Here is a 25144-nt window from a genome sequence, read left to right as displayed (position 1 = left end):
AGGAAATGTATATAAAGGGATAGTAACATATAAATATAGTAACTCAAAAAAAAAATCAATGTCAATCCCCTGGCTTTTTTTTCTTTCCACTCATTTGGAGTTTTTGAAATTCAATTTAAAGAACAAAAGTGAAAGAAATTACTGCTTGGACATCAGTTTTTTTGTGTTTTTTTTTTGGCTGTGCCACGCAGCATGTAGGACCTTAGTTCCCCCACCAGGGATTGATCCCACACCCCCTGCAGTGGAAGCGTGGAGTCTTAACCACTGGACCGCCAGGGAAGTCCCAAGTTTTACTTTTAATAGATTTTATGTGGTCTACTTGTATCAATGAGAATAAGGTATTTATTTGGGAGTGAAGGTATGAAAATTAAGGGGAGAAAATGATGTGCAAACAATAACTGTTGTAATTATAAAAATTTTATTTCACTCTTACTTTAATTAAATCTTCATAAGCACCATGTCATGAACTGGCAATCTAGAAAGAGGATACTGGAATGCTTTAGTCAATAACAAACTGCAAGCTGATGATATGAAGTTACAGCTACACGGAGCATGTGTACAAGACCACATTTAGAAAGGTTCACTTGAGAATCCCACGATGATGCACAGAACAGGATTCTGGCATCGATTTGTTCACACTTCCTATGCTCAGAACCCAAAGCGTGTGCATGTACACATCAAAAGAAACACTGGATCACCTTGACAGTTTACAGTTTGCTAACACTTGACCCTGAAAGCATAAATGTTGCCATCTTGATTTCTTGACCAGTGCGTGGTCATAGGCTGAAAAGACCAATTCCTTTAAAATTTAAATTATGCTTAAAGGTTATGTTCAACATTATGCAAGTCATCAGCAAGGCCTTTGAATGTGTCCAATTCTCATATATGATCACCAAACCATTACTGACCTAAGAAAATCGTGGAAAATTATATATTTTCAGCAAAATGTTTTAATTTGGTCCTACATTAAAAGACCCAATTGCCAAGGTGTTTTACATAAATTTAATTCACAAGCATGTACACAAGAGATTCACTATAAAGAACATTGCTTCCTGGTTTATGAATAAAAAGTTTATCCTCTACTTACACTAACCATACAAAAAATAATCTACAAAAATTGTTTACAGTTGATTTTAGTGAAAGAAAAAGCTTTCTTCAGAAAAAAAAAATGATTGTGTGGTGGTAGTAGTTTAGCCATCAAAAAAGGAATGTTAAGTAACCAATAAATATAATGTGCTTTCTCCATATAGACATATTTACACTTGAGTCTTTGGCTTATGTTGTTTTCTAAAAAGAACTTTAAATGATCCAGCCATCATTGCACATTAAAGGAAAATAAGCCAGTTATATATATTTATATATTTATATAGAGATCTGCTACACTTGAAACATATTAAAAAATGAACTTTCCTATGAATGAATTTGCACAGCTTTTCTTTCTTCTTCCTTGAAAGATTTAACATCTTTTATCTGAAAAAGGGAGAAAAATGCCACAGAGAAAGTATTGATTCATGCAACACGTGGTGGCTGCTCTACCAAAGCCAGGAGAGAAGAGGCTGCGTGTTCACTGGACAAACACTAAGAAGTTCTCATTTGCATCTGCTTCTTATTAAATAAAATTTATGTGGCACGAAATGTTGATGCTTTCGTACAATAATAGAAACTGAGTCCTTTTTATTAAGATACACAACTTCATAAGAAAAATACTTTTACCTCTCAAATGTAAAAGCCTCCCACCCCCCACATTAGAATCTTTCTACACAGGTGTGACACGTACAACAGCTGCTGGCTCAACAGATGAATGGGCTCTGCTTGGATGCACTTTGAAGTCTCCCCCAACTAAGATGACTCCAGGTACTCCAAAGCTACGTCGTAGCAGAAACGGTACTGCTCCTGAAAGATGTTAAAACAAAAGGGTGAAGCAAAGTTAAGAAAAAGGAGAAGAATGGAGAATAATAGCTATCAAATGAATACTTGCATTCAATTTAGATTTTTCAAGAATTACAGATTTTTTTTCTTTATACAAGTTTAACATCTAGGCATGCATATTTTACATTTGAGTCTAATGATTGCTGTTTAAGAAAAAGGAACTTGATGTAAAAAGATATGTTCTCTTTGCCTCATATTTTATATCAAATTTAAAAAATCTGCAGTATTATCTGATTATAATAGTAATACCTGATCAGTACAGAAAAATTTCCAAGTATAGAAAAAGATAATCAGAAAAAGTTTCTATAAATCTGTTATCAGAAACAACTGTTTTAAAATACTACCTTAGTGTTAATTCAGTCCATTTTTATGCATTGTTGAAATAATAATTACTTTAGAATAAATATTAATTGCTTATCTGTGTTTGGGGATATAACTTTATATTTTATTTTCTGTTGTTTAGCATTGTTATGTATCCTTTTCTTATGTTATTTAACACCTCTTTTAATACTTCATAAAAGTCTAATATGTGGATTGAGTGTAATATTGCATTTATTTTTTTCTTTACTATAAATAATCCTAGAGTGAACATGCAAATATTTTTCTCCGCACTTCAGATATTTTCCTTAGTGGTATTAAAAAAAGCCAGTCATTTCAGACTGCCACTCAACAATTCCAAATTCTTAATTTCTTCTTCCAGTTTTATTGAGATATAATTGACATACAGCACTGTATGTTTAAGGTGTACGGCATAACGATTTGACTTACATACGTGAACATCCAAATTCTTAATTTTTGACACAGTTTTTGGTCTATCAGAGAATTTAAGTAAATTTTTCAAAAATGGTTAGTGGTTCTTAAATATTTTTGAGCTTACTTTTACCAGAAAAATTTATTTCTTCTGCGTTTATTTAAGACAACTTGGTTGACAAAAATTTTTGAGTTAAAACTGCTTTTCCTCTAAGTCCATCTGTGTGTCGCTCCATTATGAAGAATTTAGAAAAATTCAGACTGCATTACAAATTATTACTTGCAATATGTATTAAAATCTTCCCAATTCAGTCCAAGTGGGTAAAATTCAGGCTGAATTAGAGAACAATCTAAAACGCGTATTATTTCAAAAGAGAACTTCCAGGTGTCTCCAGCAATAAATGAGGGAAATAAAAACTTTCCCCAAGAGGTCTTTATCAATCCTACCCTAATTATCAAGTAGGTGTGATTTAAATTAGCCTACCACTGTGGCAAGTGCATCTCAAGAACCAAAAAGTGCTTGGGAACTGTTACATCTCTTTAATCAGTCTCTAGCAATTTGGTTTACTCTCTAAATTTTCTTACCAAACTCGTCAGTTCAATTCAACAGCACACTGAACTAATCATTAACCTTGATTAAACACAAATTGGGTGTTTAGTCAGGATTCATGGGACATGAATGTAAAGGTAAATAGTAACTCTTAAGAATGTTCTAGAATGGCAGAGTTTAATCATAGACTTTTTTTTTTTTTTTTTAAGGAACAGTGAGAAATCAGAGTTAAATTTGGAAGTATGATTTGAATGTTGTGGCCAGGAGTGATCTTATTGATGATTTTGGAAGACTTGATCTGAGAGATAGAGGCAGAGTTTACATTAAAAACTCTTCAGATAGCAGAGAGTTTAAAGACCTAACCATTACCCGCCCATTTTGTAAAAAGACCTCAGAGTTCTACCTCAAAAATTCCTCAAATCTATCTCCCCACTTCCTCCAGCTCCATTGCCAACACCCCAGTCAAAGCCAGTATCATCTTATCGGGACAACAGCAATACCTAAGGTATGAGCTGGAGTAGAGGGGCTTTGAGGACTTGTAGAAGGGGAAGAAGTCTGTGAAGTTCTTCAAAGTGAAACAGTATAAATGTAACTCTTCAGATTTTGTCTCAGGAAGCAATGCACCTCCTGTGTGAACAATCCATGAGCAGGAAGTGGTGAAAATACTTTAAAGGTTTATTGAATTGCTCACTTTTGTTATCTGATCATCTTGATAAATGTAGGGCAAGCAACAATGATGTCTTGGTTTTTCTGGTTTACTTTTCTGTGAGCATAAACTACACAGCTGCCCCTGACCTTATCCTACCATGCACATATGTATAACCCACAGCCATCACTTTAGAAGTCGAATGTGCTAGAGAAGTTTAACTTTCTTCCTCTGCATACAGCTTCAACCAGAAGAGCTCCTACATACACATACCTCCCTGCTCTTATTTTGTAATCTGTGTTGTGATTTTGTGAGCCCTGGCTAATTCAAATAATATCACATGAACTACGTTCTAAAATTGGTAAAGCTGAAACTGTCAATGGCGATAGTTTAAAAAATTATAATTTGACCAGCAATGAAGAATTATAGATAATGACTAAAATAAATTTCATTTGCCCTTTAGGTGTCTAAAGTGCTAGATGCAGGGCTTCCCTGGTGGCGCAGTGGTTGAGAATCTGCCTGCCAATGCAGGGGACACGGGTTTGATCCCCGGCCTGGTAAGATCCCATATGCCATGGAGCAACTAAGCCCGTGCACCACAACGACTGAGCCTGTGCTCTACAGCCTGCGAGCCACAACTACTGAGCCCGCGTGCTGCAGCTACTGAAGCCCGCGCGCCTAGAGCCCGTGCTCCGCAACAAGAGAAGCCACCGCAATGAGAAGCCCACGCACTGTGATGAAGAATAGCTCCCACTTGCTGCAACTAGAGAAAGCCCATGTGCAGCAACGAAGACCCAACACAGCCAAAAATAAATTAAAAATACAAAGAAACAAACAAAAAAAAACTGATATAAAAAGTGCTAGATGCAACCTATGAGTATATCCCTCAAAATGTTTTACCAGTTAACTCAATATTGTTTAAGAAATAAAAATAAACAAGAATAAAACCTAGCTAGCAGGATTTTCTTATTATAGAACCATTTACCAAATTTTACTGTAGCAAATATTTATTGCTCAAAAGAAACAAACAAAAATCCTATACATTTCCCAAGTTAAATGAAAGTAGTTTTCTTCATCATTAGCAGTTTAGGCAATATGTGATTATGTTTATGTGGGTAAAGAGGGATACTTGGCAATTCATCAATTAAGCAGGAAAGTCCCCACAAAGACACATTTATACATATGATTCGCTATGTGTGTATCAAGTCAAATCAACAAGTAGGTATATGATTGACTAATCTCTACCCTCCCTTCTGCGTTCAAGACTGTGACTCACCGGGGCTTCCACCATGTTTGGCTTGCTGTTCCTTAGCGTCTTGACAGCATGGAACACATCGACAACATTTTGCCGTTTCACCATTTCAACAACGATGCCTATAGCACAGAACATGCCACTTCGCCCACCACCATTTCTAAAAGCAAAGAAAGCAAAGGCATTTTAGAGTGAAGCTTTTGGTGACCATAGGTCACACAATCATATGTTTGGGAAAAGAAAACATTATCTTTCAAATTTTTTCCCTTTGTGTTTTAATTTTGCTTCACATGTGTGCATGTATGTGTAGAGAGCAGAAAGGAAAGATACTTGAGGATGACATTAACTCAGTAGCTTATACTTAGGGACATGTTATAGGCATAGATGGCTGCAACCTAGATACTTTGAGATTTTGATAGATTTGTACACAGCATAAATCAGAAAAGTTATTCAGAGTAGTGTTCAAAAGAGTTTAAACTATATAATAACTATACAATAATCAATTTAAAAAATACAAAAGTTTAAGTTAGTAGTGAATTATAGAATCAAGAAACAGGAAGATTGTTTCAAAAGAATATCTAGTCAAGGTCTGTAAGATGGGAGTTGGCTACTCTTTAACATAGAAAACGTGAAGACTAATGAGGAAATGACCACCAAGACCCCCCAGATGGCCAAGCCAAGCCACCACACTCACAGGCAGTGGATGATTGTTCGGCCCTCCCCGTCCTCGCATTCCTCCTGCCATTTTTCCACCTGCAGTATCAGCTTCAAAAATGACCGTTTGGAGCCAGGCACTTCTCGATGAGAAGCCCACCCTAGATACTGAAACTGCTGCACCATCAGATAACCTTCCTGTGGCTGCAGAGGGAAAAGTATTTTTATGTAAATAAGTTGGGGCTAGAATTTTTACTAAAAAGTAAAAGGTTCATATCAATTTACACCATGACATAAATGACACTTACAATGGATTGAATCTAGCTGATGCAAGTCCAGAATATGTACATACCAGTGCAGAAACATTCTAAGTTACATGAGAATTATCCGTTATACAAGCTTCTCCCTCATGCTCCATATCCAATAATCAATTCCTATGTTTATACTTCTTAAATAACTTTCAAATTCACCTCCTCTTTATTGCCACTGACATCATTGCACTCTCAATCACAAATCATAATAATCACTTCTTAGTTGATCTCCCTGAACAAACTTTGATCTCCTTTCAAACCATTCTTACTGAAGGCATCATGATTATTTTTAAATGCAAATATGATCTTGTCACTTCCTGATTTAATGGCTTCCAAATGATCTTAGCATAAAACCCAAATTGCTGCCATGGCTTAAAAATACCTATATGATAAGGCTCCACCTCTTTCTCTAACTTCCCTTTATTCTAACAACCTATTCAAGTTCTAGACACACTGGCCTTCTCTTAATCTATTTATCAAGTCATTTCTTGCCTTGGGAACTTTGCACATACTCTCCCCTTCGCCTTGAACATCTCCTTCTTGCTTGCTTTTCTCAGTCCCAAACAGAGTGATCAACTTGTCTTGGGTTTGCCTTGGACTTTTCTGGTCTTTGCACTGAAATTCATGTGTTCTAGGAAACCTCCCTGTCCTGTGTAAACCAAGGTAGCTGGCTATCCCATGCCCAGAGAGCTCCTACAAATTTTTCAAATTTTGACTTAAATATCACTACCTCAAAGAAGTCTTCTCTGATCACCCAGCTATGTCAGATCACCCAAATCCTCTGTATTTTGTACTTTTTCTCTGTAAAATTTCATTTATTTGTAAATGATTATATAAGTTTTTTAATGTTTGTCTTCCCTGACAAAATACAAATTCTTTAAGGACAAGATAATCTCTTTTTCCCTTAAAATCTCTATCCTAGAACCTAGCAAAATACTTTCCAAAGAACAGTATTGTTGAATAAATGAATCAAGACCTTAAACCTTCATATGAAAATGTAAGGAAGAATTTGTAATGCACAAGTAAGCCATATCATAAGGCATCAGATCTGAAGCTTCACATGGCAAGGGCTCAGCATCTTTTGGTAGGACAATCTATACTATCTAGTATAACACCCAACCTCTAGTTGGCGCATACTAAATATTTGGTGAGGTGAATGATATTAAATAATGAGAATGGGAACAGAAAGAAAAATCACGCACTAATAAGGACCAGAACACCAAATATAGAGGAAGATAAATATGCTGACCAAAAAAAAATGTAACGCAAATTTCAGTTCCTGTTCCTAGAATATTTTTCATATAAACAGCTCAATTAACAGACAGGTCTTACTTTCTTAGTTTAGCAGCTACGGTTTCTCAGCTAAAATATTACTAGAACCATAATGTAACAGATGTGCAGACATAATGAGATTCCTTTAAATTAACATCTAAGATATGCATGAATATTATGACATGATTGAATTTATCCTTTTTTTCTCCACTGAAATGAGCAATAGAATTGGATATGAATTTCTTCTCTACTTATACACATATAGACTTATTAACCAGAAACACATATAGCCATTTTGATGTGAGAAACACTGAAACATGACAATTCTAATCACACACTTAAAACAAGACACATACATAGAATTGCTGCTCTAAAAAAGAGTAACCTAGCTCTTTAAAAAGACCATAATTCCATAGAAGTTACTACTGCTTTCTTTTCAAATTCTGCTTGCTATGTGGTTACATAATCTAAACAGTTTTTATTAGTACTTTTTGGTTTTTTGAAGGAGAGACCCCACACAATTTGTCACTGATGGCAAAACACATGAAGTGTCAAGGAAAGAAAGACTTCTGAAGGACACAGTTGCTACTTAGCTGCTGGGAAAAGGCACAGTGGTAGCAGCACTCGATCTAGCTATAGATTTGGGCAAAGCCAGATGCTGGGACATTTAGAAAGATGAAATTGTAGATGAGCTGTAGGAGGAGAATCGGTGATGGCTGTGATTTACTTTTTCCTTCATGCCTGGGGCCCTCTCTTACAAGCAGAACTGGAATAGTGACACGGAACCCTTCTACAATGGCTAGTCCGACTTATCACTTCCTCCTGTCATCAGTATTATATTCTTATTTTTCAATTGCATGCCTCTTCTGGGTTGGATTATCAATGCTAATAAAACATGCAGTCAACCTCGAGATAAGTCTACTTATACTCAGGGGCCAGGCACAGACAATCAAAGTCACTTGAACCTAGGAATCTGAATTTAGATTTCCATATAGAATACAATAGGCTAGTAACTGACCAGGAAACCTAGCTTCCAGCATTTCTGCTTTCCTGTTTTTAGAATGCATTTTTATTCTAGTGCTAAGGCATGAGATGATTACTAGCCTTGGGAATGATTATATAATGCTTATTAGTTTTACTCTCTCTTTTGTCTGAATGGAAACATACCCCATCATGATTATGGTCACCTGGTTCTGGATCAGCTCAGTTAAAATCATTAATGACTTACTCTTGTTAGATTGCATATCCTAAAAATCCGGTTTATCACATCACAGTCCATTGAACAAGACATACATTCCACTTGGATAGGGCCATATCGTAGCATCCCTTCTTCTGGCCAGTACTGAGGGCAGCCCTAGATGATGAATGTTTTGAAAGAAAAAGAAAATGAGCATTATTTTTTCTAACTAGGGTAGTATAAAGCAGATTTTACCATTTTATGACTACCTTATTAAGTTGTGCGTAAGTACACAAAAGCAACCTATAACCATTAACCTGGGACAAGTCGACTTCATTTAACATCACAATGGAGGTACAGCCATAATCATACACTAATCTCCAGAAGTCTTTCACAGTGTTTGGCAGAGGGTACTGTGTGACAATGAAAGCAGCTGGTTGCCTGTAGCTCTGTGAAAAAAACAAGGTAGATGGGGAAACATAAGAACTTCAAATGAATAATTAGTTGTACAAACAGATTCAGTACACTTCAATGTAGGGCCAGTAAGACACAACAGCTTCATATGGAGATGGAGGTTAAGCCTGCTGCTTAAGCCATGGAATAACAGGTTTGGACCATTGCAATATACTGCAACTAGTAATCAGTCAATCTGTTGTATGACTTTGATGCCTCAGCAGTAATTTAAGCCAATAATTTGTTTTATTTTGTTGATAAAAGTAAATATAGCACAAATACCAAAAAAAAAAAGAAAAAAAAAGAAAAGAAAACTTCTTGAGGCTAACATCCTTTGTGAGGTACCTGTTGGACTGTTTCAGTCTTCCAAAGTCTAAGAGGTTAAAGGCATAAAATTCCCTGGCATGTGTGTGTGTCTCCGTGTATCTATCTATGTCTATCTGCTATCAGCTGTGAATGGAACTTTTTGGCTCTCCTCCACTCCAAATAAGAAAAACCACATGTGCCTCAAACTCTTGTGCTTTTATATTATATCGACATTATCAACACATCTTGTAGGCAATCCACTTTCCATAGTTTTCTGGGCATTCTAATGTATATCAATGATCAGAATGATGGTTTCAATCATTTAAGATTTTTCAAGTGCCAAAGAGTAAAACCAATGCATTTCCTGGGCCCACATAAGAGGGAATGTCTCCTTGTTTACCAAATGCCCCTTGATTGGGACACAGCTCATTATCTCTTTCCAGAAGGAGAGGATAGGCTCATCTGGCCAGTCAATCTGTCATTCTACAGACTAATGATCTGCACTAAAAAAGAAATATATATTTCTATGAAATTAATGATTTGTAAAAATATAACTAGACAGTTGCCTGAGATGGATTTCTTTAATGCTGATAAAAATTGTCAGTGATCTCCTAACTCATTTGTATCATACTACTCTTTAAGTCCTTCAAGTGTCTTAAACCAGTGTAGAAATTGACCTTTAAACTTCATAGATCCTATCACCATTTGGGAAATGCTGCTAACCATAGCATTTCACTCCATGGAAGACTTCAGGATAAATCTGAGGAGATAGTAATTCACCGGCTGCTTCTACATGACCTTAAGACCTCACAAAGTCACACCCATAGTTGGGGTGAGTACCCTCCTAAAGAGGGTATGAAAGCTCATGGGAAAGGATCAGAAGAAAGAAGTAAGCTTCCCTTCCAATTAAACGTCTGCTCCATGGGAAAGTAAGTCAAAGGCTAAAAGCCTTTTATTCCTGTTTTGAGTCACAGGGGAGGGGATATAGATGAGGAGCAGATGATGTGGGAGAAGACTGAAGATTTCCTTTTTCCTTCCTCTCTAAGTGCAAGAGCACATCTAAGGCTTTGAAATCACAGGATCCTTGGCCTTACCTCCTAATTCTTCACAGGTATGGCGCAGGGTATATGCCCCTTTCGATGGGGGTAGAGGGCAGGAGAAGGTGGGGAGTGTTGACTAGTGAGCCCACTCTTATAAGCCAAACCCAACTGAAATTTCTGAAGCCCTAACCACACTACTAAATCCACAGGGCAGTTTCACCTATAAAATATATCTGTGTTGAATCACAGGGAATTAAACAGAGAATAAGAACAGGTAGAATACAAGCTTCAGTCTTCATATTGACTAGAAAACAATCTGAAAATTAGGAAAAAATTTGAAAGAAATGCCAAAGACAAAAAGTGCCTCAAACACATGCCTCATCAATATTCTTTCCTAATATTTTCTTTTTCCCTTTTTCACACGGCCTTTTTTCATCCAAATCTAAACTGGCTCAGAAACAAAAAGTTCTGTGTGTTTTCTCTGTATTTAGTATGTTTGCCTTTCCAGACAATTAAAATTGGAAGAAAAAGTACAATGAGGATCCAGTGTGATTTCAGGAGATATGAGTAATGACAAGGCAAGACTCTGGTCACAGCAAGAGTGGCATCTTTCTACTTGAGCTTGCCTTTAAACTATTCCACGCATTAGAATAAAAAGATCAAAGCAACTGGGTGAAAGTTAGAATTGGAATGTGGGCTTTTCTAAGTCTCTACTATCAGAAGCTAATTTTGGAAACACAATAGGAGCAATTACTTAGAAAGCTTCATTATTAGTCATCCAGGAGTGAACCCTGACTTCTGATTTCTCCTTACTACAGTTCCATAGCCTAAAGGGCAAAAACTAGAGATGCTTATGAATGAAGGTGATAAACTAAAAGGATTCTGAACTTGAAACCCTTCTTTCTTCTTCCCAAGGTAAGCAAAACAAGGTGGTCAAAGACTAATTTAAAATTCTCTTTCCGTATTGTTCTGTCTATGGGATGCTAACATGCTGAGTACATGCTCTACCATCTACAGTGTAAAGATTGGGGTGGGGTAAGAGAGTTCCTTCATTATGATCGATGTGTTAACATGATATCTTCCATGCCTTCCTTAGTTATTTATATCTAGTCTCTATTAATTAATAACCAATATAACAAGTTAGCTATAAATTATTGGAACATTAAATGTCAGAGATAAAAATTTCCAAACTAACACAATTTCAGTAGAATATGGCATTCTGTGATTTTAAAACTTCGAAATAGATAAGTATGATTCTCTTTCCTGAAAATAATTAGGATAAAAACTATCACCTGTAGATATTTCTTGTACAGAGATTTTATAATAATTGACAACCAAGTGCCAAACTTATAGTCAAGTCTAAAATTTATAGTGCCTAAGAATCACTGTAAGGGAAATTCAAAATCATTCTCTAAAAAAATTTGTATTTCAATGTAAGTTTCCAATTTTCCTTTTTAGGCCATTTAAATTTTCTTGAAAAGAGAACTAGCCAGTGTTCATCAATTTTGCAGCTTTTCATGACACTTTACACTAACAAAGAGAGCAGTCTCTTACGTCCATAAGAGCAGCATTGATGTAGTTACTACTCTCCCCATCAATTGTAATTAAAAAAGGCAGACATCTGTCAGGTGGCAGCATGTCCATGAAACGGTTCTTGTCATGGTTCCTTGGCAGGCAAGCTATACTGCAGTCCTCAGCTTGTAGTCGAGGGGTGACTGAATTCAAGGTCTGAAAAGAAAAGGGAACCCAGGTTAAAAGACAGTGACCCATTTAATAGCATAACACAGATCTATCAAGCATTTTGGAGGCCAAGTAGAAAGTGAAGGATTTGTGCAAGCCAATGGCATTTGCCACGATGACATGCTGATAGACTTTGTAGTTAAAGCTAATGAAGCCAGAGAAGTGACAAAGAAACAATACACACATTGTACAATGGGCCTCTTCTTAAAAGGGAAAGGGATGCTAAACAACACAGCAACCTGCAAAATGTATTGCCTAACCAAAGAAAATGCAATCAGAGTGGCCCATGATGATGACCCATCATAAAGTTATCATTTGTAATAACATTTTAATATGCCATATTTGAAGACGTGCTATTGCATGTTGGAAAGAGCACTGGGCAAAGAATCAAAGTATTAGGTTTCTAGAGTTATTCTTGACTTCATAGTCACATAGCTTTAGGGGTGTTTTAAGGGCAATGAAAACACTGGGGATTATTTAGAGACGATATTTAGCACAAACTCTATCTATTATTATTAATGTTCTTGATCTCATGTTGTGAGTAACACAGAAGGTTAAAATCCATAAGACTGCATTTGGAAAAAGGTTGTAAACACACCCAAATTACCACTAAATTTGACTTTTATGATACCTTTTCCCACACTTTTCCCTGAGTCTGAACTCATTTGCCCTTCAAGATACAGCAGATATGAGCTCATTAATACAAAAGTGACTCCGTAATACGTATAATGAAAGAGACGGGTATTATATTATACTTAAAATAGGGTCAAAGGTTATAAATTTGACTTGAAAGATGTTTCTTAGAAGAATTAAGACTGCCCAGAACAAATTGTAATAAGTTGTTCATAAAAGAAGCCGTAGAAATAGTAAATACCTGGAATTCATCTTTGAGATGTGAAGAGTTTGTCTGGGAGTCTATTCTAATCATATCAAAATATGCAGCTTTAAATTCACAGACAGGTATGGCAGTTTCTCCACATAAGCAGGCTTCTAAAATGGCATCATGAATAAAAATGTACTGTTCCTATCAAAAGAAAGAAAAAGAAAAATTTCATAATATTTAATATAAATGTTCTGTCATCAAAGAATTTTTTCTATATGACTTGATGAGCTAATATCGATTCTATGTGAAAAACACCTAGTATTTAGTTTGATAAATATTGGAAAGCAAACAACAAAAAAAGGCCACTAGAGGTTAATCAGCAATCAACACACCTCTGTCTGGACCATATTGATACGACGAGATCTTAAGGCTTTGACACAGTTGTAGATGTCAACAACACCCTCTCTTTCAGCCATGTCCAGCATGATGTCAATCACAATGTAACAACCAGTTCGTCCAGCACCAGCACTGAAAAATAAACAGACCTAAAGAACTGCAGGAAGCATGTCTATGAAAATTGAAAGATCCTTCTGATTTTCAAATAAGTGGAATCAAACTGATTTAACAAAGTACAAGACATAATTTGTACTTACTGTGTAAATGCTTATTAATGAACAAATAACTTCATGTAGAGTATCTACTTTGGTGTAAACTGAGGATTGGAACAAATGAAAAGATACAAGCTTTGCAAATCAAACTGTGTTTTGAAAATAATGTATATATGTCACTCAAGTTACATAGCTCTCTTACAGTCTTCACTTTGCATAAATTTCAAGCTCATAGAATTGATCAAGGAGTGGATTCGTGCTTTAAACTTTCACCTGAGACTGAGAGACTCACACTCACGTGGTTGTGGGCACTCAGGCAAAATGCAGGAATGCTGTCTTAGTCAGACAGACTCTTGTCAAGGCAAAAGAACATTAATTCCAAAACCTTTAAATGGAAAATCTGAGGAGTCTGAATTCGGGGGAAGTGTTAATAGTGAGGGTGGGGAAGAAAACGGCGGTTATCAATGGGGAGGAGACCAACAGTAAAAAGAATATTTTAATGGTAATCCAAAGAGAAAATGAAAATGAATTGCGAGGCATGAAATATAATTCTTAACAGGTCACAAAGATGCCACTATCTTACTCTATTTAATTCAGTAGTTGAATCATAATTCACTGTTGATTATTTTACCCACTGGAAATATTTCTCCAAATATTTCTCCAATTATAAATAGAAGTCAACGGAGCAAACATGATATAGTTGGGATTTTTACAGGAAATTCACTTTGTAGTTAGCTTCCTCTTTTCCATAAATTCAGATACCCAAGTATAAGTAGAAAACGACACTTCTGTTTCAAGTGAGTATCTGAGAATCTTGGAGCACTTCTGAAGCAAGCAATTCATAGGAAAGTAAACCTCTATGATAAGTCAGGACACCGCATAATTGAAAACCCATTTATCTCATTTTCTAAATGCATAGATAGACTATTAACATTATTTCTTTGTTGTCCAGATTTGGTCATTTCTCTTAAACTTACTGTTATTTAAGAAATTTAAGTAAAAGGTATTGTGGCTATCTCTATTTCTTTTTTTCGCCTACCATCTTCTCAATCACTGTTCCCAGGGTTTGAGACAAGAAAGTAATTGAAGAGTACATCAGATTTCTTGAGGAGGATTGAACAGATTTTTTTTGCAAGGTACACAGTATCTGATCCTAATGGGCCGCCTTACTTTTATTGTATTCTCTGTGCTTTATTTTTCCCCTTTTATACATGGTCATTTAAATACTGAATAGGCTGGATTTTCAGAAAGAAAAAAAATGCTTAAGCACAACCTATTATGTAGCTTGGAGGGGATAGTATTTGAAAATAGTGTGCAGCATTTAGGAAAAGCTTTTCAGATTCAGTACATATTTTTCTGTTCATATCTCAAAATGAGGCCATGTACTTTGCTTTTAGTGTCTCCAAGTGCTTGTTTTAAGAGAAGTTTCTAATCAGAAGAAAGTCTGGATAATCACATTTTTCTGGCATATATTTGCTGGATTTTACTGATGTAGTCTTCAAGGTTCTCTGATGGATGGCTTTTTAAAAAAAAAAAATTCTTAAGTAGCTGTCTTACAGCACAAATTCTTGCAATTTAGACCATTTAATAACTCTGTATGCCTCATATTTAGTTGTTTTTTTTTTTATTCTTAGAAGCTTTATTCATACTAACCAAAAATTGGCACCAAAGCCAATATTCATCAACAGGAAAATGGATAAACAAATTGTGATATATGTCCATAAAACAGAATATTATTTAGCAGTAAAAGGAAATAAACTACTGATAAAAGCAACACACTGGATGAATCTCGAAAATATTAAGTTGATCAAAAGAAGTCAGACACAAAGAAGACATAAGTATGATTCTATATATGTGAAGTTCAAGGCCTGGCAAAGCAAATCTGTGGTGATAGAAATCAGAATAATGGTTGCCTCTGTGTGGGAAGGACAATAAACTGGAAAGGGTATGAGAAAACTTTTAGCAATGATGGAATTGTTATCTTTTTTTTTTTTTTTTCACACACACACACCGTATTTTATTTTTACCAAATTTAGTTTTAAAAGCTGGGATTCTATTGGGAATTTACTAGATAGGCAAGAAATCTCTATCTTTACCTACCATTCCATAATATAATATGGGATTTGCAAAAGTGATTAAAAAAAAAAATCCACCACAACACACACACAGATGTTGCCACTAAAAGGCAGAGTTTCTACACTTGCAATTATAGACAATACTACACACATTACGATGAATATATTTATTTCTGAAGTTTCTATTTTATATCTTCCTTAGAGTTAACTTTTATTTTATTACTGTTTTACCTTATCTGTAATACATGAAAGCTGAAACCTTGTAAGCCAGCAGTCCCCAACCTTTTTGGCTCTCTCTCTCTCTCTCTCTCTCTCTCTCTCTCTCTCTCTCTCGCCTGCTGCTCACCTCCTGCCCTGCGGCCCGGTTCCTAACAGGCCGCGGACCAGTACCGGCCCAGGGGTTGGGGACGCCTGTTGTCAGTATGCATTAGTTTTTGTGGTTACAAACCTTGTCTGGATATTTTTAAAAAGCTGGCTGCACACAGTCAATGCCATTTGGACTACCACTTACCTGCAATGCACAACGATGGGGCCAGCGCTGGGAGGGTTGGAGAACTTGACCCGTCGGATAAAGGAAAGAAGGCCTGTAGCATGGTAGGGTACTCCATGGTCAGGCCAGCCGGTGAAATGGAACTGTTTAACTTCACGCATCTCACTGTATCCCCTCTGTGCAAACAGGTAAAGAAGTGTTTTCAAAAGGACCAAAATAGAGCCATTAAAGACAACCACGAGTACTAGACCTGACTGACAATGAAAAAAATGAGAAATTTATCAAAGATCATGCTTTTTCTGAAAAAGGATGCCGACATGGCCTAGGAGCTTACCTTTATTGTCAGACAACTGCCAAAGAGAGAAAATTAGAAGTCTTGCTCAGTTCTATAAGTCTGGGTAAATTTTATTTACCTTGACAGTCTGTTCCTTACTTGGAATGACAACACATAAAATGATTAGGGGAAAAGGAAGAAATGGGAAGTTAAAATGCTGCCCTACTGACCCAATGCACTGAGTTCTCAAGTGGTGTATAAAAGCAACTTTCTACTTCTCACCTCACAAAGAGATTTTGATGCCTTGCTTATCCATGTTGAAAATAGTTTTGAAGCATAGCATGTAGGGATTTTCCAGAACAGTACTACTCTAGATTGGTTTGTAAAAATATACAGACAACTAAACTGTTCTTTGGGCAGACTATTTTCCTAAACTCTGTGAAATAATTCAGCACACAGAGGATTATTTATGGCAACAAAAATACAAAATGAAAGAAGCAAAGCATCCATTGTTGTGTCTCTCTCCTGTTGGGTTAATTTAAGAGAACCCTTTCAATACACATTTCAAAGCTCTTCCCCTCCTTTTTGTTAAAAGAAGCCTGTAGATTGTAGCAGCAGTGCTTGGAGAATATAGATGAAATGCTGCGTAATTTATTTTTAAGAATCCACATTTGTAGCCCCCCAAACCCCACTATGATCCATATATTTCCAACTCTACTGTGAGATATCTGTGAATCTCAGTCTCACTTGTTCCTCAGAAAAGGTGGGAAAATTGCATTAAATAAATGAACTAAATTGAGAAAGTTTATCTTTAGATTCCATCTTAAACAGACTAATACCACCCAAACCTTGGAAGCCAGTGATCATATCTTATAATTCTTTTTCTTCCCCGTTCCTAGTACAATACCATACACAAAGCAGGGCTCAACAAATAAGTATAATAGTGACAATGATAAACCTCACCATGGAATTGTGCAAATAAAATCACTTTCTTAACTACTTTTCAAGTCAGCTCCAGTGAGGAATGCCATAAATTATTCAAAGATCTGACTTTAGACGATCACTTCATCTCCTCTGCGTTGATCCTTTTGCTGGAGTTGCTGTAAGGACCTTGCTCTTTTTAGAAAATTTTAATATCTGGCAATGCATGTTCCCTTATTGTTCATTTTACTTAAATATTCCTGAGTAATTTTCAAATATGTGATTTAAAAAAAAATCACTCTTTTTCAGTATTTTTTCTAAATAACAAGAAAATAAATTAAAAATAAAACCCCAATAATGTTACAATTAGTATTGTGTCAAATCCATAACAAGGTATTAATGCCAAGTATTCCCATTCTGAGACATGGTGCGTGTTTCCATTTATTCACATCTTATTCTGTGTCCTTCAATACATTTTTGTGGTTTTATTCACTTAAGACCAGTATCTTTCTTGTGAAATATATTCCTAGACACTTCAGAATTTTTTTATTATTGTGAAAGGTTTTTTAATATCTATATCTGTTTATTGCTAACATGAAGAAAAGCTAGGATATGAATATTTATCTTGAATTAGTCACTTAACTAAATGCTTATTAGTTCCATTTAAAAACATTATCTCCTGTTTTCTTGGTATAAAATCATTACACCTTAAAATAATTTTGTCCCTTTTAATAGTTTTGCTGTTTATTCCTTTTGTTGTCTTATTTCATTTCCTAGAGCTTCCAAAAATGTTGAATACTAGTGAGGATGATTATCCACATTGCATTTCTGACTATAACTTCAATGCCCCTAGTTTTTCATTCCCTAACATGCATGCAACTGATTATTGTTGAATCACCTTTATCATGTTTAGCAAGTCTCCTTATTTTTCTAATATAATTAGAGTATGACTATAAATGTCTTTTAAATAAAATTAAGTGCATTACAATATTTATTAATAAAATCATATGGTTTTGCTCCTGTAATGCACTGAAATAATGAAATATCCTGCTAGATTTCCTACCACAGTTGTAAAATCCTTGCATTCTTAAAAAACAATCATGAAAGATCATGTTGTGATCTTTTCTTAATTCACTGCTGGATTCAAATTTTCAGCATGTTCTTGAATGAAATTGGTCTGCAATGTATGTGTGTGTACATACTTGAGAAAGGGAGAGAGAGACTGAAAGAGAGAGAGAGACAGAGAGAAGAGCTTGAGAGAGTCCTGTTTCTATGTGGTTCTGTTATCACAGTTATGCTAGCTTTTAAAATACATTTAGTTGGTTTTAATGATTTTCTATGGCCTAAATAGTTTGATTAACTTAGGCATTAGCTATTCATTAGTTATTCTTTAAAGGTTAAAGAAACCTCAGTTATGAAACTGTAATGCAATTTTAATGGCAAATTTTAACACTCATTCTATTTTCTTTTACTATCTGTTCAGATTCCTAACTCTCTTTGAGTCAAATTTTGGAAGTTATTATTTGCTAGAATATCAGTGTACCTAGACTAAAATCTGTCTCCAAGTTCACACGTACTATTTTTTATAATTTCCCTAATAGCACTGTAACTGTAGTTATACACCTTTTGTGTTGTCTAATGTTGCATATTTTGTTTTGATTGTTCTTCATTTGGAATTGACAAGTGGTTTAGTTACTTTATTCCTCTTTTCAAGGAAATAGCTCTTTGATTAAATTTATTCTTTTTTGTTTGTGTTTCAGTTTTATATTTAATTTTTCCTTTGTTTTATTGACTTTTTTTCCTGATTTTCTAGTTTTATGAATTTTCACAAGATTTTAGACTGCCTTTCAAAATACAAATCATTTTTTAGTATATATTTTTCTCATAAGATAACTTGTGGGAAATTTTGACGTGAAATTGTTTATCTCTACAGTATAATTTTAGTTTTAAGACTATAGTTCAAAGATTATTCAAAAGAGGCTTTGGTGATTTCTGAGCCTAATTTGGGGGATCGTTGGTCAGTGATTTGTTTTTATTTTCCATTGGATTTTGGAAACGTCTTGAGTTTTTGTTATATATTCAGATTTCCTTTATAACTAAGTTCATGATTGATATTTTATAAAACTTTAATGAACTTACAAGAAGAATGTATATTCCAAATTCTCTCTTTCCATAATAATGGGATCTAGTTATTCATTAAATCATGCTTGATGGTTCTTTTCTTGAAATCTCCTATATCTTTGCTTATTTTTTTCTACTTGATTTGTCTAAGAAATTTTCATACATACTTTATAGTTGTGATCATCATAATTATGTTGTTCTGTATGATGGTACTTTCCATTTAATATTTCCCCTAATTATTTTTTATGATGGTAAAATTACTTATAAGTATCATTTGTAAAGAGTGGTATTTCCAGATCATAGATGTATAATTTAACTATCTATTGTGGACAGTTATGGTTATCTATAATTTTCTATGACTATATATGAGTCATTGTATTTTAAATAAATTTCTTAGGATAGATTCATAGAAGGTAAGTTTCTTGGTCAAAGGACATCAATATTTTAAAGTTCTGTAGATACACTGCTTTACTGATTTACAGAGGGTTTATGCCAATTTAAGTACGATCAGCTACATATGAAAATATCTGTCTCACCATATCCTTAAAACCAATGAGGATTATAATTCTTTTTTAAAAAGTTCTGGTTGATTTCAAAGTACGAAATGGTATATCATGAGGTTAAACATTTTCAATAGGCTGCTTAGCAGTTGCTTTTTTGGGGGGGGATTCTATTGTTTCCTTTCTATTTATATTAATGCTATGAATTAAGAATATTAAATAATCACAGATTTTTTTTGTTGTGTGTGCATCTTTTAATTAAAAATTTTTTGATACAGATAATTTTATACTTTTGTGTGGTCAAATTTATTAAACTTTTCTGCAACAATGTATGTTATTGCTCCTACATCTTACTTCAGTCCACTTACACTGCCCACTCTGCTTCAGTCTTTCTGATCCTGTTAAAAAAAAGTCAGATCATGTTACTCCTGGGCTTAAACCCTCCAATGGCTGGCTACTTTTACCTATAATACAAACTAAAATCATCATAGTAGCTCATAAGGGCTCACATATCTGGCTCTGTTATTTCTCTGACTTTATCTCATATTTCTTTCCCCTTCACTTACCCATCTCTGAATACCCTAGACTCCTGGCTGTTTCTCATGGTGAGAGGAATATCATGCCTCTAGGTCTCTGAAATGACTCTTCCCTCCATCAGGAATATTCTGCCTGGGACAACTTCCCTGGGTTATAATCCTTCCCTGGGATATATAATAGTTATATCACTCACTCCCTCATTTCCTTCAAGCCTTACTCATGTTACTTTCTCAACAACTCTTTTCCTGATCATTCTGTTAAAACTGTAGGCCATTCCTTCCTCTACCTCAGCAATTTTCCCTACTTCCATTCCCAACATTATTTTTCTCCATGGTACTTTTCAAAATATATGATGTATTTGTTTATTTGTTAATTTTTATTGTCTTTCTCCCCTCAACAGATTATAAGCTCCACAGAAGCAGGGATTTAATATGTGTCCCAAGATTTAGAAACATGGCCGGCACATGTTATGCTCTCAAATAAATATCTGTGGAATGAATGAATGAATAGATATGATAGCATCATCAAGACAAATCTTTAACATGGATTTAAAAAAAAAAAGTTTCAATATACATATTTTTGTAGAACTTTAGCGTACTTACCCTTTCCAGGGTGAATGTCCTGACTACATATTCAGCAAGTGGTTCCATTTCTACACAAGTTACTTTGAAGTCACCATAAACTTCAGTATCATCAGGCCAATACTTATAGCACTTAACCTAAACAACAAAAAGTATATATAGGTGAACCTGAGTATATAATACACATTAACCAAGATGATTTAATTTCGGTGATAACTCTTCAGGTCACAATTAAAAGACAGTGTAAAAATCTATAAATGAGATAAAATAATCTGTTACACAATAAACAGAAAGATTTTGTGTAATTTCATAAAAACATACAAGCCTGATAATGCAATTAGATTCTAGTATAAAATCAAAGCTTATTTTATTTTATTTATTATTTTATTTATTAAATAAGAAATAATTTCTTAGCAATCAAAGCCTCACTTAGGAGCACTCACTTGAAATGGTATGCCTAAGAATTTGTTTTCAAACAATTGAATGATATTCTATTTTAAGTGTGTTATGTTTTGCTATTCAACTTACAGTCATATTCTGTGACACACAGATTTTTTTGTGCCTCTTACCCGGCCAACTTCAACTAAATTTGTAACCATCACAATGCAGGCAGACTGCTCTTGCCAGATCATTCTCCAGAAATCATATACTGTTTCATGAACTGGGCCTATAAAAAATTAATTTGAATATTATGCTATCAGAGAAATTTTGTAGTTATTAAGAAGTTTAGATAAGATAAAAAGCAATATAAACTAAATGACCCAAAGAAGAAAAATTAAAGGTCTAACACAAAATGTCACTGAAAGTACTTAAATTCAGTTCATATCTAAATACACACTAAAGGCAAAAACATAGGCATGTACAAGTTTGTTTGTTTCAGTTTGCCTTCTATGTTTTCAAATTCAGAAGAAGAAATCACTAGTTTTTAGGGTACTTATAACTGTCTCTAAGTTACTTTAATGCATCTTCATGTACACGTCAAAATAGGAAGTCTTACACCACCATCAACCAAACAGCACATATTACCAAATAAATATACACACATCATTTATAAACAGTGCATGTTTAGGGGTTAATGAAGAACTATCATACATATAAGGACACATTCTAATCTTACAGTATCATCTCTGAACTGCAAAACCAGCTACTGGGCTCTACTCTACCCTATACCATGACACCAGAATATTATTCACCATGGATGATGTTTCTAACTTTTTTTTTTTTTTAATTTTTATTTATTATTTATTTATTATGTTTATTTTTGGCTGTGTTGGGTCTTCGTTTCTGTGTGAGGGCTTTCTCCAGTTGCGGCGAGTGGGGGCCACTCTTCATCGCGGTGCGCGGGCCTGTCACTGTCGCGGCCTCTCTTGTTGCGGAGCACAGGCTCCAGACGCGCAGGCTCAGTAGTTGTGGCTCACGGGCCCAGTTGCTCCGCGGCATGTGGGTTCTTCCCAGACCAGGGCTCGAACCCGTGTCCCCTGCATTGGCAGGCAGATTCTCAACCACTGCGCCACCAGGGAAGCCCTCTAACTTTAAAGAGTTTATAATTAAACTCAATTACACCAAAGATATGTGAAAAACACTTAGAAATGACCTCTGTCAAAAAAGCAAATTAACTTTTGTTTTACTTTCGTCTTTTATAAAATAAGATGTGCAGGTTTCTCTTCTGATGGTCAGTGGTCAGTTTGGGGAGATAACTAGAGTAGTTTTGGTGTTATTGTTAGTGTACTTTTATTTCCCAGTATGCCACTATAACAAGATTTCTTTACTGTCTTTTTATTTTCCACGAAGAATGAACTCGACTAAGTTCCCTTTAGCCCTTTGTTTTGTCTTAGTCTTGACTTTAAAAAAATTGTTGCAAGACAGTCCAGTATCTCATTATAGCAGTGTTGGTCTTGGGTACTATTATGTGCAGGCCGACAGACTCTGTTGCAAGAAAACAGGCACCTTACACAAGATGAGATCTAACTTGCTTTCATCAAAAAATAAGTAATTTCTCTGCCCATCCCTGTTGACTAGTGTGCTCTGGGACATCAGGATACTAAGAACCAAATCTCAAAACTACCAGCAGCTTCTCTTTTACTTTTAATTAAAAAAATAAATCAAGGTTTAATTTATATACATTTTAAACGGATAAAACAATTTGTATTATACAAATGAATAAAAAGCAGTGTTAATCAGAAAAGCTGATCTTTTTTTTTCAGTTAATTCAGATAAAATTACGAAAAAAATCACATGGATGATTTAAGCAAGTTTGGTTACTCTATTACATTTAAAAAGGCAAAGTTTTACCTTGAGTTGCAATGTAGTGGCTCGGTCTCTGGTAGCCCTAAAATAGGAGAACAAATTGGTCATCATTTTATATCAGTGTCAGAAATAAATGAATGAAGGCATAAAAAGATGAAGACAACCACCTGTTAAGATTAAGTTACAGTAAAAAGTCCAGAAATGAGTAGTGAACTCATAGTTCACTTCTCAAACCTAGGTTATCTGAAAGGTAAAAATAAAGCAAAAATTAAATATTTTAAGGGCTCTGATTAAAATATATATTACATAATTGAGTTTTGTTTGCTAGGAAATAACTTCATAGATTTTGTTTGGTTTCACTAAAATGTTTATGCCTTCATGTTAATCTTTAGTCATTCATTCCTGGCAAAATTGTGTTCAAAAATACTAATTCTTATTTTATCATCCAAAAGTACAACACACTGCATTACAAATAGACAACGACATATTAGAACCATAAAAAAATAACAACATTCCAATGTTAGAGCTGGACAATGCATGTGTGCATCAAGTCAAAGTCCTGCTGAGATTTTTTAGAGGATATTTCTGCTCTATAATATGTTCAGGAATCTGCCACAACTATTTTGTGTGTGCTGATAATATTAATTTACACACACATAATTATACGTACACACATATATAGGGAAAGAAATCTTTTAAAAAATGCATCTTATCCTGAACAAAAGGTTTAGTATTTCTTTCTTTCTTTTTTTTAGTGTGCCTTGAGTTCTATGTGGTTAAGCACTTAATATTGTTTCAATAAAGAAATTATTCCAGATAAGGGATAAGTTGTTAGCTGCTTTCAACTGGTTTGAATTCCAAAAGACCATGAATAGCAAAAATGTTAATGGTATAATAAGGTTAAGCTTTGACTTTGTTGTGTCTTGAGCAAAGGGCTTTAGTAAAAGCCTGAGTTAGCAATCTGGTCCTAACCAAAATATCCATAAGACATTTGGTCCATGTCAAGGTTCTTGATATTTACAGGATCCCTTGGTTGTGTCCAAAATGTCCACAAGACCCTTAGTGTATGCTGAAAGGTCCTTAAAATTTGGTTCTATCTAAAATGTGCATGAGCTTACTAGGTCCATGACAAATGGTTTTGGATGGCACCAAATATCAAAGACTTTTGGCATGGACCAAATGTCTCCATGGACATTTTGGACAGGATGAAATATCAAGGACCTTTTGGCATGGACCAAATGTCTTACGGATGTTTCGGATAGGACCAAATGTCCTGCCAGGGTCTTGGCAGAAAACCAAGGTTAAGCTAAATAGGTAAGAACAAGTACAAATTTGTCAGAGAACTGCTGATATTTTTATTCTAGAGAGTAGACTGTTAAGTTTAGTTTTCCATGTTGAGATGTCTGATAAATTTGAAATATTGAATGAGAGTAAAATGATGATCAGAAATTTAACCAATATACTCAGAGACTATACTTAATAATATTCATTAATTCAAATATATAAATAATGACAATTCACAAAATAACAGTAAAACATGAGTTTAATAAATGTGATAAAAATTATTTCTTATTTATAGAAATTAGAAAAAGTTGGGTCCTCATTTTCATATCTTTTATATATCTAAAAATGTACCATATATGCTGCAATACTTGATATTTCTACCTTTTGCCTTACAATTAATGCATATTTAGAATTAATTAATTTCAGAACACCTAGGTTTGGATTATTTTTTTAATAAAATAGCTTAAGTTTAATGAATGCTTAATATGTGCTAGGCATTGTGCTAAATGCTCAACATGAATTACTTCATTTAATTCTCACAACAAAATGATGAGGTTAGTGGTATTATTATTACCCCCACTGTAAAGATGAGGAAACTGAGGC

At 34.7% G+C, this 25144-nt stretch overlaps 1 protein-coding gene across 4 annotated transcripts in view; it reads right to left on the bottom strand.

Moving 5' to 3' along the window:
* Positions 1 to 426: 426 nt before the first annotated feature.
* Positions 427 to 25144, bottom strand: part of PTPRK (protein tyrosine phosphatase receptor type K) — a 562741-nt gene continuing 538023 nt past the window's right edge. For all 4 annotated transcript variants that reach the window (XM_057527724.1, XM_007190825.2, XM_057527725.1 and 1 more), the window contains 12 exons: positions 23303 to 23339; positions 21580 to 21677; positions 21032 to 21148; positions 16098 to 16252; positions 13296 to 13431; positions 12955 to 13104; positions 11895 to 12068; positions 8859 to 8990; positions 8593 to 8718; positions 5822 to 5985; positions 5152 to 5287; positions 427 to 1893 (listed from right to left, as the gene is read on the bottom strand). In XM_057527724.1, the coding sequence (XP_057383707.1) occupies positions 1840 to 1893; positions 5152 to 5287; positions 5822 to 5985; positions 8593 to 8718; positions 8859 to 8990; positions 11895 to 12068; positions 12955 to 13104; positions 13296 to 13431; positions 16098 to 16252; positions 21032 to 21148; positions 21580 to 21677; positions 23303 to 23339 (1479 nt within the window). In that variant the 3' untranslated portion in view covers positions 427 to 1839. The remainder of the gene's footprint in view (positions 1894 to 5151; positions 5288 to 5821; positions 5986 to 8592; positions 8719 to 8858; positions 8991 to 11894; positions 12069 to 12954; positions 13105 to 13295; positions 13432 to 16097; positions 16253 to 21031; positions 21149 to 21579; positions 21678 to 23302; positions 23340 to 25144) is intronic.

Source organism: Balaenoptera acutorostrata, chromosome 14 (assembly GCF_949987535.1).
Source record: "Balaenoptera acutorostrata chromosome 14, mBalAcu1.1, whole genome shotgun sequence".
Classification (NCBI taxonomy): domain Eukaryota; kingdom Metazoa; phylum Chordata; class Mammalia; order Artiodactyla; family Balaenopteridae; genus Balaenoptera; species Balaenoptera acutorostrata.
Note: the sequence above shows the minus strand (reverse complement) of the source record. Positions and strands in the feature narration are given on the sequence as shown.